Source organism: Microplitis mediator, chromosome 5 (genome assembly GCF_029852145.1).
Source record: "Microplitis mediator isolate UGA2020A chromosome 5, iyMicMedi2.1, whole genome shotgun sequence".
In the NCBI taxonomy this organism is placed as follows: Eukaryota; Metazoa; Arthropoda; class Insecta; order Hymenoptera; family Braconidae; genus Microplitis; species Microplitis mediator.
In genome coordinates, this window is record NC_079973.1 from 15,391,951 (window position 1) to 15,408,608 (window position 16,658).

Consider the following 16,658-nt stretch of genomic DNA (forward strand, 5'->3'; position numbering starts at 1 on the left):
AAGAATATTTCATTGAAAATTTAAAAGTTATAAAGAAAAAGTGGGATTGATTTCTTGCAAATATCTATGTAAATATTGGGTTACCTAAAAAAAGGAAAGAAATTTTTTTTAGCTTTTCAAATTTTCTACAAAAAAGGAATCTTGGAGTCGAAAATGGCCTGGAGTCTTTTGGACTCTATGTGACCATGAAGGGTTAACACATAATTCAGACAGTGGTCCTGAATTAGAACTTAAATCGGGACTAATATGCGTAACACATTACACTTCAGGTGTTCTAACAGTTAATCTATAATATATCTAACATTCCTGGCGTTTACTTTATTCAAATTACTTTAGCAATACTATCTGCCTCAAGATATATTGTATATATGTATTTATAAATCGTTTGTCTAATGCAGATTAAAATTATAGCATTTTAACAATTCTTTAATAAAATTGTTAAACTAAAAACAGAAGAGAAGAATATATTCATACAAGGAATAAAAAATTATTGTGAGATGAGTCAAAATACTTGAGTAATGAGAATAGGCAAATGTTACAAAAGTTCTCTTATTATAAAATTAAAAATAACTTAAGTGTTTAAAATAATTGTAGGTATAAAAATAAGTCTTTTGGATTAGTAAAATACTAACACGTAATAATGATCAAATGATTGCCAAATCGTGTTCGAAGGTGTTTCCATGACTCTTGGCCTCGAAGGCTTTTGTTCTCATGCCTCATTAGGCCAATTCTTATACTCAACTGTGGTACTGGAATGCGAGTGGCAATGAGGAACGTATCAAAAGGGTACATAAAAGAATTGAATAAAATATATATACAATACATATATACACACATATGTATATATTTATCTGCAAGGATTAGCAATGAATTATCTTTTCGCAATAAACTTGGAATCTAAAGAGATTCCCTAAAGACACATGTGTGTCCTCACATTCTTCATCTATGACAGAAAGGATATCAATTTTAAAATAAATTTACTCGGCGTTAAAATACAATATTGATCTCTGTATACATTTATGTGGAATCTCACAAGATAGATTTCGATCTAACATATTTGCATGTGCATAATTCCTGTCGTTGGTGCGCAACAACATGCATTTCTTATTCTAAATACCTTCGCGAGTGAACAGTTTGTACAGTACACAAAGTAAAAAATACCTGTGATAATGACACCGAAAACATAGGATGATTGAAGTTAATATTTAATAAGAGACAGGGAAAATTTTTTTTTTTTTACCTTTTTCTCAATAATATCTTTTGCATCATTTTTTGCTCATGTTTCATAATAATGTCGCCTCTTTATATTAAATCAAAATATGAGGCTAAAAGAAGCAAAAAATAAAAAAGCTGTCTATCGGTTGACCCTGCGGGCCAGCCCCAAAACTTCCCGCCGTTTTCGAGCTCCTCGAGCTCGAAAACATTGTTGTGAATACATTTTCGAGCTCTTCGAGCTCGAAAATACTTTTGTGTGCCATTGTTTTCGAAAAAAACCGATTTTAGCATTTCTTTCTCCCACGATATCTCAGGAACAAATTGACCGATTTTGATGGTTGAGGTAGCAATCGGCGTATTTTTCTGAGTTCTAGAGCTGATAAAATTTTGAAATTGTTTGGCTTAGTTGTTTCGAAGATATTCGCAAAAAACCGTTTTTTACCATTTCTTTTGCCCGCGATAACTCTCGAACGAATTATCCGATTGAGATGGCTAAGGCGGCAATCGACGCGTTTTAGTGAGTTCTAGAGCTGATTAGATTTTAAAGTCAATCGTTCAAGTCGTTTCTAAAAAATCAATAAAAAACTAAAAGAAAAAAAAATTTTTTTTTTCGTAATTCGCCAATATTTTCAAGTCTACTTGATCATATGATCTGAAATTTTTACGAAAGTTGATGGCCAACATACTCTTTTGGTTGCCGCCTTAACCATCAAAATCGGTTCATTAGTTAAAAAGTTATAGACCGGTCACACACACCCACACACACACACACACACACACACACACACACACACACACACACACATACAGACACTCGGACATCATTCTGAAAATAGTCAGAATAGCTTCCTAGGACCTCAAAACGTCGACATCTGATGAAATTTCGATTTTCGCGAACCGGGGTGAAAACAATAACTTCCCAATTTTTCGAAAATCGTCGATTTTCTTAGCGGGAAGTTAAAAAATGTATGCTTATGTTTATATTTCGGTTTAATAAAATTGCAAATTACAATAGAAGTTTTCCCAACGTCTATATAAAAATTATTAAAATAGAAATCTAATAATAATAATTATCGAAATGTTTTTTTACGTTCTTTGTACATAAATAAACATCATTTTATTAATAATACGGTGTATATATTAAAGAAACAGTGAGTAGTGAGTGTTAGCTATCTTTCTCAAGAACGACAGCGAAGCAATCCATTCCCCCCGTTTATAGGATTAGCATGCGATATCCAAATACGGATCGTTGGCTCACCTGCAGTTACGGGGAGAACCAACAATGCAATGAATATGGTAATTTCCATCATTTATCCGGTTCGCAAATGCTCAAGCTTCTCTCTTTCTCCCTCTCTCTCTCTCTCTCTCTCTCTATATATATATATATATATATATATATATATATATATATATATATATATATATATATATATTCTTTCTTGTGGTCCTTGAAATGATATTCACCGCACTTTTTATATCATGCATACCAATATACAATTATATACATACTTATCATAACTACTAATGCATATATGCATCACAATTATACAAACAAGTATAAAGCACGACAATTTGAACGAATATATGAGTTTAATTACTAAAAATTTATATTCATATTAGAACAAATTAGGAATCATTAATTTTCCTGCTAAGCAAATAATTTCCTTTCTATATATATATACTAAACTCGAGTCGAAATTTAAATTCGCTTGAAGTACTCATTCTTAGATAGACCTATTTAAGTACGTGACATTCTTAAGTGGACCTAAATAAATATTTTTTATACTTTATACTTTTATTAGCTCTTACTCTTTAAACATGAATTAGTGAAATAAGTGAATATTCACTAATTCAAAGTGCCAACAGTACTACTTTTTGGAATTAGTGGTACGATTCACACTCTGAATTAGTGAATATTCACTTATTTCACTAATTCATGTTTAGGGAGTATGGATTTTAAGAAATCAAAATTTAACTTTTTTCAGAATCTATAAAAACTATTTACTCTCATTTGGTAGGATAAATTCTTGAATTCCTGATTAAAACCTAAGCGTTTTTTTATGACCAATCTCCAACTCCTAGAATAGTCCTTTAAATTCTAATTTACTTTTTTCCTTAATTTAAGATCTTTCAGTGGACCTAACGAAACCCTTTTAGCACTCTAGACACTTAATAAAATCTAGCAATTTTAAATCAGAAAATTACCATTCTATTTTTAAGTTTAAAGAAGCTATTGATACTTATTAAGGTTATAAATACTTTAACTTCTAATTTGGAGTTGATTCGGATTTGAAACAAAGTATGAGGACGTATTAAATAAAATTATCTTATAAAATATGCATAATAATACCACATTAAATAAATAATATATGCGAATAGGGAACGTTATATATTTATGGAGGATGCTAGTGTTCTGAGCGAATTGGGCGCGTGGCAATCCGGCGGTAGTATTGTCAAGCCCTACATCCTGAATGCTTAAAAAAAGAGAAGAAAAGTCAGTCGCGTGTCGCGGTGATTTGTCGGCTTTGTGTGGGCCACATGAAGACTAAGGAAAGGTACTGCATTACGATAGGGACGAGAAGGGTTAGCGTATACCTGGAACTGGCGATGCTACCGCCAAGTAGACAATAACATACAGCCAGTATACAAGAGCTCTGTTATACTATATTGGGAATGGAAGAAAAGTAAGGTTGATAAGGAGCTGAGGCAAAATAGTATAGTGTAGGTAAAAGTGAACGAGAGTAAGTAGAAAAAACTATAATAAAAGTGAGAAAGAGATAAGAGGTTGCCACGTGATCTTTTGCCATTACACGTAACATTACACTGTAAAAAATCCGGAGTGAATTCGGAGTGAAATTAAATCCGAATTCACTCCGCATTCATTCCGCCACTCGGAGTTCCGGAGTTTTGAAAAAAATCACTCCGCATGCGGAGTGAATTGGGAGTTTTTTTTTAGCGGAATGATCTCGGAGTGACGCGGATTTTATTTCACTCCCAATTCACTCCGGTCTGGAGTTTTAATACTTAAATAAATTTATATTAAACTGCTAAACAATGTGTGTGCTCGTGAGCAAATGTGTGCGTGCGTGTGTGTGCGAGTGCGCGTGTGTGCCTAAATATGTATGTGCGTATGTGTGTGCATATCAGCTGATCAATAATGTAATACGCGAATTTTTACTTCGATTTTATTGAGTGGAGTTGTATTTTATTAATAATATTTTCAAAACTCCGCTCCGGAGTGAATTTCACTCCGGAGGGATTAAATTAATAAAAAATTATCTACTCCACGAAAACTCCCCTGCGGAGTGAATTCCACTCCGAGGGGAGTGAATAATTAAAAATTCATTCACTCCGCATTCACTCCGGATTTAATCCGCATTCACTCCGCGAATTTTTTACAGTGTAGATACGACATTTTCTTAACAAAGCTGTATTAATCCAATTAGTTATTGGAAATCGTTATTAGTTTATTCAGACTGTTAATAAATTGTTATTCAATTGTTACTCTTTGTAATTTTTATAATATTAAAATTTAATTAAATTTCACGTGTAATTACTCGATGATTTAGATTGCTAAACAATTATTTTGGTAAAAGCATGTGTGCTCTGTAACCAAGAGTCATTTATTTATTGCTACGACAATAATTGTTGATTTATAAAATTTACTTTACAAAACGTAAATAACGAAATATATAATATTTGTTTTATTTTAATTTTGGATGTTAATTAAATTCATAGTTTTTTCTTATTCTTACACGGAAAAAAGAGCAGTTGAAAAATTGAACTCATATCTGAGTATTTATTACAGTTTCGTATAGTAGTAAAGCGCTGTGACTTTGAAACTGTAAAAATTACACTTTTACCCAGGCATAACAAATATTACAGTTTCACACTCGATATTGTCCAGATCTCTATAGTAAACAGATTTTATAATTTTAAATTGTATTCTAAAAATTACAATCTCGCACTGTAATTTTTTCTACAAATTCTTTAAATTTTATTTCCTGAGATGAAAAAATTTTATTATTACAGTTTCATATAGTAAAAAGTATTTGTTTTGCTTTATTTATACTTCGAAATTGCTAAAATATGATATATAAGCTACAATCTTTACAGTTTCATTCGACAAAAGAGATTCGTTTTTTTTTCGAAATTCGATATTTAAAATAATGATAACTATAGTTTAAGATTTAAAAAATTACAGTTTCATAAAGTAATATTTATTTTTTTCTCTTAAATCCATATAATAAAAATTTTTATATCTATAGTACAATAATTTTTGTTTTTTAGTTATTATCGGATTTAATTGTGTTAATAAATATTCATAACCTTCAATAGAAGTTGTGACAAAATCAGCTAATCCCATGTCCGGTTCATAAATATTGTCCGAATATGATGAAAAATATTAATATTGACGTACTTGATGTTGTAAAGCTACAATACAAGGCAAATTTTCTTTACTATAATTTTTTAGTTTTCTCTTACATTGAGCTTTTTCATCCATATATTAATCAGTCATATCAACTATTGTAGATGAATAGTACCACAAAACAACCAATTAAAAATCAATTTCAACGATGTAAACTTTTATTTAATAATTCAAATAATCACATAAAATTTATGACTCAACGCAATCACATATAATAAAGAACTGTCTATAAAACAGAAGCACAAAGCACAAGTTCAAACTTGTTTGTAGCCGTTTGTTACTCGAGTCTATGGGCAAGATGCCTTCCTGACGCTATTCGACTTATGGTCACTGCCTTAGCGTTAGTGAGATACCAAGAAGCGAAATATTAAATATTGAAAAATAAAGTTTTCAATTTTAAAACTTACTGACTAAAATTTACAAGTTGCTATCCGAAACTGTAATTTTTATTTACAATATGTGAATACTCTCTTACAAATGAATTTAGTTAAAATTACATTTTCGATCATTGATATTACTATTCCGTATATTAGAGTTCTTCTTAAGATATAGAATTTAAAAATTACAGTGTGAGCTGTGATTTTTCTCAGATCATTTATCATTATAGACAATTGATAACTCACAGTGTAATTTTTATATTATGAATAAATAAGAGGAATTATTTCAGAAAGCAAAAAATACATCACCAATAAATCTTTTCCTTTTTAAATATAGTGGAAACCTAAACATGCAAATAACCTTCTCAATAAGACAATTTATAGATAAATTGACAAAAATATAGATAGCCCGAACTGGGAATCGAACCCAGACCAATTCGGTATCGTGCCGAGTGCTCTACCAGTTGAGCTGTTCGGCACTATACTATATTCCGTTCAATTTGATCTATAACTTATTGAGCCACACCGTCCATCGTACGGTAATACACCATTTAAATATAGTGGAAACCTAAACATGCAAATAACCTTCTCAAGAAGACAATTTATAGATAAATTGAGAAAAACATCACAAATAAAGAGAAAAAGAAATATTTATTGACTTAATTTTAATTACTAGATAATTCCGGAAATAAACAAAAACAATTAATTTCTTCATCCGATTCATATCATCAAATAATATGTATAGTGTACCTGATCTAAGAGTATAGTCTGATCATGGTAAGTATTAAATGATTGTTTCATCAAATAATAAAATGAATAATTAATATTCAAACCAGATTAAAACAAAAATATAAAATTCCTATCAACAGATAATCGTGGAAATGAACAACAGCAACAACAACAACAACATGAACCTATTTACTCATTCTATTCCTACTATCAGTTGCCAGGACCATCGAACGCTTAGAATTAGTTCTGGTTCTGGTAAATATGAACTTTAATTTAAAAAATATCAATTTATAATTTTTTTATTTTTTATATAAATTTTATTTATTGATGATTCGAACGGTGCTGTGACAAAATTAAGTGTTTTTTGGTAAAGTCTTTGCCAAATTAAAGCGTAAAGATGAGAAATTCGATAGAAAATTAGAATCTGGGAAAAAAAAAAGTACTAGCAACATCCAGGAACCTTTATTTGAAATAGAATCACCAGTCGAAACAAATAAAATAATTTCCTGTAAATTCCAAAACACTGAACGAAGTGACATGTGGTATTATTAGTTTGATTTAAAAAACTAAATGATTATGTGAAACAAATTATCTGCGTACAGCATGTTAATCGATGGTTATATAGTATCTATTCTGACATATGAAAAAATGAAAATGCCAACAACAATAACAACGGGACTAGAAAAGGATATTGCTAGAAAAAAGAACGTAATAAAATCGGGATTGGCCAAAGCGTTGGCCGTTTATAAACAGTCCAAATACGGAAAAGAAGAATTTACCAACTTGCCGAAAAAATTTCACCGGTATTATTTACAAGAATGGCACAGATACAGAGTAAAAATGAAATTTGTTAGCGATACCGTCAAAAAACAGGTAATGGAAAAGGAAGAGATTGAGAATTTTAAAAATACAGAGCGAGATGTAAACGCTACAAATTTTTACTTATCGTCGAGCACATTGAAGAATACATCAAGTATAGGTTTGACGAAATGCAAGTTATTTTTAATAAGCATAGTTGCTTAACACGTTCAAAATTTGGCAAGTTTATATTTTCATCAATAGCTGAAAAATTTGTTATTGAATACTTGTATTTCAATGACAACAAGCATCATCCAAAACATGAAATAAATATGAAAAAAATAATGAGTACATGTCAAATTCATGCATTATCTGCAGAAACTTGGCATGTATTAACAAAGAACAAAATGACAAAAAGTAATCAACGTCACATCGATAAATCCGATGTCAAAAGAGCTGAGCAAAACAAAGTTGGAAATAAACAAGCTGAAAAAAGTAATAAAAATTTGTTTATTGACAGAAATCATGCTGGGCGTCAAGATAAATTACAAAAACTAAATGAATACCATCCAATAAAGAATAAGAAAATAAGGAGAGAACAAATTATTAAAATTCAGTATGATGATGGAGTCAGGATGTGCAATGTATTTTAAGTCTTTGGAAGAAAATATTCTCACAATTCGCTTATCCAAATAATCCAAGAAAAACTTTGATATTGAATTGAATCGGCCGGCGAGCATAGGAGTTCACAGGCTTGTACTCATTGTCTGCAAGCAAATGTAATATTCACTAAACTGGTTTACAACCCATAGGCTCGTGGTGTTCATTGTCCTCAATCCAAGAAAATTTTTGACAGGGATCTAAATCCTGCTAAGAATATTGATGTCGATAATAAGAAACTTCCTAATAGATTATCTAAAACAACTTATATTTAAAATGTATATTTTTATAAAATAAGCCTCTGGGCAATGGCAGAGACTATTTACTGTCTCGTCATCGCACGTTTTGTGACCCTATTCGTTCCTTGTTGGAATCCTTGCCCAACCTGACCTATCCAAGGTGAAATTTATCCAACGGGTTTACCTGCTTTATACCAACATGTTACTGTGTCCACACGTTCACCGCAAACACCCACATACCACAAATCTTATCTTCTGTATTTTTAGCTCACCCTTTTTTCATCCCCATCGCTACCACACGTATACTAACATATTTATTAATTCATGATTCTTTAATCCGATTTTTTGTGTTATGATCTAAAATAAATATTTTTTTCAAGTCCTTTTAGTTTCATGGTGTCTTATGTAATATAGGTTAGATTGTTAAAATTTTTAAAATCAGGAGCACGCTAAAAGTTAAGCAAGAACTTTTAAAATAACCCTCAGGTGCTCTGTATATAATAGAACAACTATCACATTGATTTTGCTGATAAATTTGATATATTTATGTACGAGCTCGAGTCCATCCTAGGATGGACTTAAAAATGTAAAAATACCGAGAAACTTAAAACTAACGCCGCTAGCATTCGACAATTTGAAGATTTGACCAAGAGCTTCCGGAATAAAAAAAAATTGACTGTTGTAGTTATATTATATAGTTTATGTATATAACCAACGGGAATATATAAGTAGGTCGGCGCAGTCTGATTACAGGTTAGCTTAATTACCTGGTACGATGGTAGATGATCTATGATCTATCAACCCAAAAAGTAAGTTCTAGTCTAGAAGGCATTTTGAAATATATTCGACAAGTCATCTTTATTCTTTTTTTTTTTACCGAGACTCCTTTCTTAAGAACCGTCCAGACCGACGGCCCTATCTTTCTTTTGTAAAATATATATATATAACCAAATATACGGGAAGATTATTCATCGAGCCGAAATACACATGTATCTTGGGCTTCCCTTCAAACATATATATATATATATATATATATATATATATATATATATATATATATATATATATATATATATATATATATATATATATATATATATATATATATTATAATGTGTGATGTTCAAACACTTCCGGTAGAATCTCGTGCTCGAATGTGTTAACGTGTTATCTCCGACATAGCCAAGCCTTGGTTTTTCGAGTGACGTGGACGCGAAACTTAAAGCCGCGCAGGTCAATAACGTCTTGAGTGTAAAAAAATTGATGATCAAATAAGAAAAAAAAAAATACATATATGTCTAAAAAAAAAAAAAAAAAAAAAAACACGAAAACTGTGAAATCAAGAATTAAGATGATTTAAAATAAAATTAAACCATTGAATAATGTTTTTATGATCTTCTGTTATTTTACATTATTTCGTCAAATTTATTGAATCTTTGTATTTTTTTCTTTTGTATTTTAGTTTTTTTTTAAAATCTAAAGATAGAATTTTAATTTAGTTGTATTTGCAAAATCATCATAGACTCTTAAGAGTGTATTAAAATCATTTATACAATACGTGAAAATAAGATGACTAAGCAACGAATATGATTATACCGAATGGTTATTACCTTCTTTTATGCATGTATATATATATATATATATATATGTCTATAATAGACTATATTAGTAATTATGTTCATTATCTTGTACAATAATATCCTACGCTATTAAAATAATAGTGTAATAATTTGAATAACCGATTGTACCAGTCACCTACGTCACAATAAAGTGTGTAAAGTTATTAAAAAATAAAAAAAATGTATAAATATTTATCAAATATATCATGAAAGATATTTATAACATCACTATAAAACAATAGAATTTCATATTTAGAATTAAGATCATCTTGAAGTCATTTAAAATAAAACACAGTTCAAACAAACTTAATTACATGATAAACATCATTTATTAGTCAACTATACTTTAACATTAGTTTAAAATGTATCACATTACACTGTAACGAGACCGTATGAAAAAGTCATAAACTTTTGGTTAATAAATAAAGAAAAATAATATTTTAAATGACAACGTCCGTTAAAAAGACTGAAAAGTGAATGGTTGATGCTTATGTGTTTTTGTCACAATATTATCAATCTGTGAAACAATAACCGGAAGTTTACGGAGTATCTCACTTTTTTTTTGTACATCAAAAATCATTACTAAAAATATAATTTTTAAGACAATGACGTTTATATATATATATATATATATATATATATATATATATATATATATATATATATATATATATATATATATATATATATATATATATTTACAGTATAACTTGATGTTTCAATAATGATATCATTATTATATTATCTAAATGATTATTTTATATACATGTATAGAATTCACTTAATACAGTGTCTAGATATCGTATCAGTATTTGCAGTAATTTAAAAAATTTTATTTTCTCATGCACTGTATCGTTTTTTAAAATAAAAATATATTTATTTATACTATAAGTATATGTGCATGATCGAAAAAATATATATACATAAATGTGATTATTATTTTAAATAAAATTATAATCAATGTATATTATTGGAATAAACACCGATTGTTACTAACACTTATTAATTATGTACTTAGTAGAAATGACTATCAACACTTGACTGTTTGCTTAATCATATTTGCCTTTATGAGAGATTTTTCTTTTTTTTTTCTTTCTATATGCTTGGATATTATCCGCCTGATAGCAGCGCGTGTCTTTTGTCAAGCATGAAAACTTATTATCAGTTATATTTATATTAGTAATTTATAAGAATATATGATTGAAATCATGATCAATAATGATATACTTTAAAGCTATATAAGTCTCCCCTTATTCATACAAGTATGAAATATATATGAGTAGCATATTATAATATGACTCGTATGAGCTAATTGAGGCGCGGAATTGTTCAGATATGAAAATAAATATGTTGAACATAATTAACGGTAAAAAATTTGTGGAGTATATTGGGATGAGATCATTTTTTATTTATTTAATCCCTTCGGAGTTAAATTTACTCTGAAGGAAAGTTTACTTTAATATCTAAAACTTCAGTCTGGAGTAAATGCAGATTAAAAACAAATTAACATTACACTGGTGAAAAAACAAAATTTCCTGTTCACTCAGTATGTAGCGTGATTCTTTAAAAAACTCCTAATGACGAAGTGAATTCGGATTTGAATAAAATCCATACTCACTCTGAATTGAGTCCCGATTTTTTATAGTATAGAATTAAGATATTACCTGATTTATATATTATAGAATTATATTAGATTATAGAATGAATTAATATTATAATTTTATCACCTACGTTGAACTTGTGCTGTATTGCTCAATAGCGTAATTTAAATACTTAAAATTGAAATAACAATTATTTTTTATCATTTAATGGAAGTCATTAAAATCACTTTTCATTAAAGTTACTTAAGGTGTCAATGATAGTAATCGAATACAAATGAAGTTTCACTCAATCATAATTAATTAATTAATTAATTTAATTGAATTTGAAAAATTTATTGACTTAGTTGACAGGAATGTTTATTAAATATTTAACTGACAGAACATATTCAGTATTAAGAGTTAAAAAAAAATAAATATTAAAAATTTGCTGGCAATTATTAGAGTGATTTTTATTGTCTCCACTAAAAGTAAGTTTAATGAATGTGAATGAGATGAATGAATAAAAGACTCACCATTTTCAGCACCCCGTAAAGGACCAGAAGGGCTACCACCCGTAGACACTCCCTCATCTTCACTGGCGCTGGTGCTAGCCTCACTGGGGCTGTTACTTCGTCCACTGTTGCCCTTATCCACAATCTTCTGTGTACTTTCCATGCTATTGTTATTATCGTTTATTCTGCTTTGAAGTTTCTCGTGAATAGTTTTAGCACGAGAATGTAGCCTCTGTTGTTGAAGAGAACCAACAGAAAAGTCAAGGGGCTGATCGACATCAGATTGAACAGGTTGTTGCTGTTGTGATTGTTGTTGTGACGTTTGGGATTGTTGCTGTTGTTGTTGGGTTTGAAGCCTTTGCACTTGGTTGAGTGACCCAGAAATAATGCTTTGAACCTGACTAACTTGGGGTATAGGAGACATTTCTTGATCTTGATGAACGCTGTTTGGGGGACTCCACCACTGATGACCACCTTGTATCAATCTCCAAGCTTCAATAGTATTATTATTTGTTGGACTACTTGTTTGCTTTTGTTTTTGTTGGGATGCCTGTTGTTGTGCCTGATGCTGCTGAGCCATTGCAATTTCCATCAGGTTGTTGTTCTCCAACAAGTGCATGCTGGGTGTTTGTGTCATTGACGTGTGCAAAACAAATGATGGAACTACTGACGACGGACTAGCGTCGTGAGATTTACGCCTTGGAGGTTGTTGTTGTTGTTGTTGTTGTTGTTGTTGTTGTTGTTGTTGTTGTTGTTGTTGTTGTTGTTGTTGTTGTTGTTGTTGTTGTTGTTGTTGTTGTTGTTGTTGTTGTTGTTGTTGCTGTTGTTGTTGTTGCTGTTGTTGCTGTTGCTGTGAGTTCTGATTAAGCTGAAAAAGCTGATTCTGAGAACTCGAAGGAACAAGAACAGTCGGAGGTATTTGGCGGACGGATCGGGCAGCTTCTGCGACCCACCGGCGCACCGTTTCACTGTCGAGTCCCGCCAGCCCTGCAGACTTATTCTTTGACTGTCCACCTGGTGATAAACCCTTCTCGGTTATCAGACCGGAAAAAGTAAGGACCCCGGTGCCCGCCACCGCGACCCTGGAGTCCAAAACGTTGCCGTAAATAGACACGGTTAAAAAAATCCAATGTGTTTTGATTACTCTCTCAATAAAAAATTTTCGAAGTACATTTCATTTATTCACTTTATAATTCAAGTTTCCTCTTTAATTAATCAATATTCACTTTATAAACAATGATAATAATCACTATGATTTTTAAGTTTCAATATCCTAACACTGAAAATAGAATTAAAAATTTTACGTCACTCATGTTTCACGATAAATTAAAACGTGCACGATTTTCCACGCACTGTCATCCTTATTCGTTGGCAAATAAGTACACAACATCACGTGAACAATAATGTCAACTAGTTAATTATAATCTTATTAATTATCAAAGTAATTCAATAGCCCTCACTTCCTTTGTATATATTCACAACTTCTCAAAGTTATATTTACTAACACACTAAATAAATAACCTCACGTTCAAAATAATAATTATAATAATAAGAAATAGGTATTATCGACTGTCTACACAAGACATTCACAACGTGACTACTACCACCTGTCATTAAAGCACATTTCTGTCAACGTCCCATCACAATCCACGCGGTACTCGGTTTCACAGCTATAGCTTGAGAACTGCTACCGAAATGACACACCGCTACCATCAATCTGACCAAGCTTTGGCTGCCAGCCAATAAAATGTTGCTCGCACGCGCGCTGATGACAATACTTAACTCCCTCTTTCTTTTATTCTACCACTATTTTATCCTCACCGTGAGTTATCACCGGTATCAACGTTTTTAAATCCTTTGGTGTCAGGTGTTTTTAAAGATGATATTTAATCACTGATATTGATAGTTAATATTTGGTACTAATCGTCCGGTACGATAGCAAGACAACGCAGTATCTAGTTAAAGTTAAATACGTAGAAGGTAATAATAATCACTTACTCAAGAAAAACTTGCAGGCGGTCCGTTATTAACGAAACGGAAGTAAGTAAGTAAGCGCCTAGAATCGAGGATGGTGATGCAGGAGGCGGCAGCAGCGGTGGTGAATAGATGCTGTCGCGTGCATGTGTGCAGCTACACTAGGGTCCAGGCTGCCGCCGGCACACAGACGATCATCGGGCGTCCAGTAAGTCTGAAGTGGGGGAGTCGTTAGGTCGCTGGTTGGAAAAAGAAAAAAAAAGAGAATTGAGAATATAGGTAGTCCCTGCTGGTGCTGCGATTATGCTATACTACGTCTGGTATAAAATCCTGGCAGGTCCACTAAAGAGGGGACTTTAACATGCGTCGGTGGGGAAAATATCCACCAATCGGAATGATCCGCGGACAGAGTTGGTCACGCCTACGGCGAACATTTCGCGACCGCGAGTCACACGCGCTGCTTTTTTCCTCGTGGACTTCACGAACGATAGACCATGGACTAAACTAGAAAACCGAGCAGTGTCGTTCTGATTTGCATATCACTGATATGGCTTTGGCCAATCGTTACTCACTAACTCCCGCTCCTACTTTTATATACATATATATATATATATATATATATATATATATATATATATATATATATATATATATATATATATATATATATATATATATATATATATATATATATGTGTGTGTGTATATTAAATTCTCAGCTAACCCAACCTGCTACATTGTATTACTCACTTTCAACTACAACGTGTCTCATTAATTCGGATGGAGTTTAAGAAATTGCTGTAGTAGGTGGAGCATCTGGGATGCACATCCATCATCGATCTGCTCGTGAAAAACTATATATATTTATATATATATATATATATATATATATATATATATATATATATATATATATATATATATATATATATATATATATACTTTAATATTATGAAGAACAATGCTCAGAAGGTTTGTATCCGAATAGGTCATACAATTATATGCTTATTAGTTTTTTTTTTTTTTTCCAAGTTTTTTAAGATAATTTCATTGCGATAAAGCGTCATTGATGCGTATAATCAGATCTATGTTATCATCTACAGTATATCAGTAGTGTCTTGTAGTCTGGTTTGCTAATTTTTTTTCGCTTTCAAGAGACATCTAATCAATGTGCACCTGTCCCCATAACCTTTATTAGAGTTATATAGCAGCTGGATTCAAAATTAGGTGGTTAATGAGCTCATGCAATCTATGACCGATTAAAATATATGTTTTATAAATCACCAACTTCAAGTATAATTTAAAAAAAAAACAATTTCAACTATCCCAATCCTTTTTTTATCTATTTACTTTAATATTTGTATGTATCATATATGAATATTACTAATAACACTTGAATCTCGCATGCGCAGTATAATAAAAAAATATTTTAAAACGGATCTTATTGGTCGTGTAAAATTTCAAACACCCTCCTTTTCTACAACATACTCAACATGACCCAGAGTCAAGAACATTGTACACATACATACACATATATGTGTGCTACGTCTTTTTCCAATTTCCTTCTCACCTTATCGCACTATCATATTTCCATAACAACCTCGCTTACTCCTCCGCATCTACTCTTTACACAGTATTGAGATTTGAATCCGACATGCGCAGCTTGACAGTACATAAAACTAAAAAAAAAGTATTTTAAAGTGGTTCTTATTGGCCATAGAAACAGCGCGCATATCCCTACTACTACTACTACAACAAGTTTTCTACATTGATACTGCGTGTATGTATCTAACCTAGCATTCTCTATATATACCTATATGTATATACGTATATATATATATATATATATATATATATATATATATATATATATATATATATATATATACATATATATTTTTATTTTGTTAACGTTTTTCTTTTTCATACATACACTTTTTCTCGACCTCCCTTCACCTTTTCCTACATACTTACTGCTACTACTCTCCCTCTCATCTTGGCTTGGTCGCCGAGCCAGCTTTCATCCCCCTTAGATGCCAAGTTGAACCCCTACTCTGTGACTAACTCCCACGCCGAAGCTTGTATGGAGAAATAGTAGTAGGGCACCCCCTGACTCGTTTACTGGTTTACTTGTCCGAGATAAACTAGGACAGAAAATGCAACACTAAAGTATACAAGAATGAGAACGAGAAATGGCCTGGACGCGTATTGATTTTAATGACGCCCTCCCACTCTATATAAATGCAATACGGGCTGCACGGGAGATGAAGGCGCGAATAATATCTACCTCGTCACTGCATCCTCGCTGATCTATCATTTTCAATGCATATATACATGCAAGCATATATCCTGCAAACACTAAAAGAGCAATTTATTTAAGCCAAATAAAATTTGTTTCATGCAAATAAATCCAATAATTAAATGGACCCAATCAATATTTATTTGAGACAAATAAATTAATTTACTTGAGGCAAAGATATGGTTTTCTTTAAAGCATTTCTTGTGATGAAATAAAGATATGTTTAT

General features: G+C 31.2%; 1 protein-coding gene across 2 annotated transcripts in view; it reads right to left on the minus strand.

Annotated features, from left to right (window-relative positions):
* LOC130667696 (POU domain, class 2, transcription factor 3-like) overlaps positions 1 to 14,321 on the minus strand; it is a 270,847-nt gene extending 256,526 nt beyond the window's left edge. Inside the window, exon 1 of one of the 2 annotated variants that reach the window (XM_057469483.1) lies at positions 12,180 to 14,321. In XM_057469483.1, the coding sequence (XP_057325466.1) occupies positions 12,180 to 12,795 (616 nt within the window). In that variant the 5' untranslated portion in view covers positions 12,796 to 14,321. The remainder of the gene's footprint in view (positions 1 to 12,179) is intronic. The other variant, XM_057469482.1, reaches the window with a different exon arrangement.
* Positions 14,322 to 16,658: the final 2,337 nt, after the last annotated feature.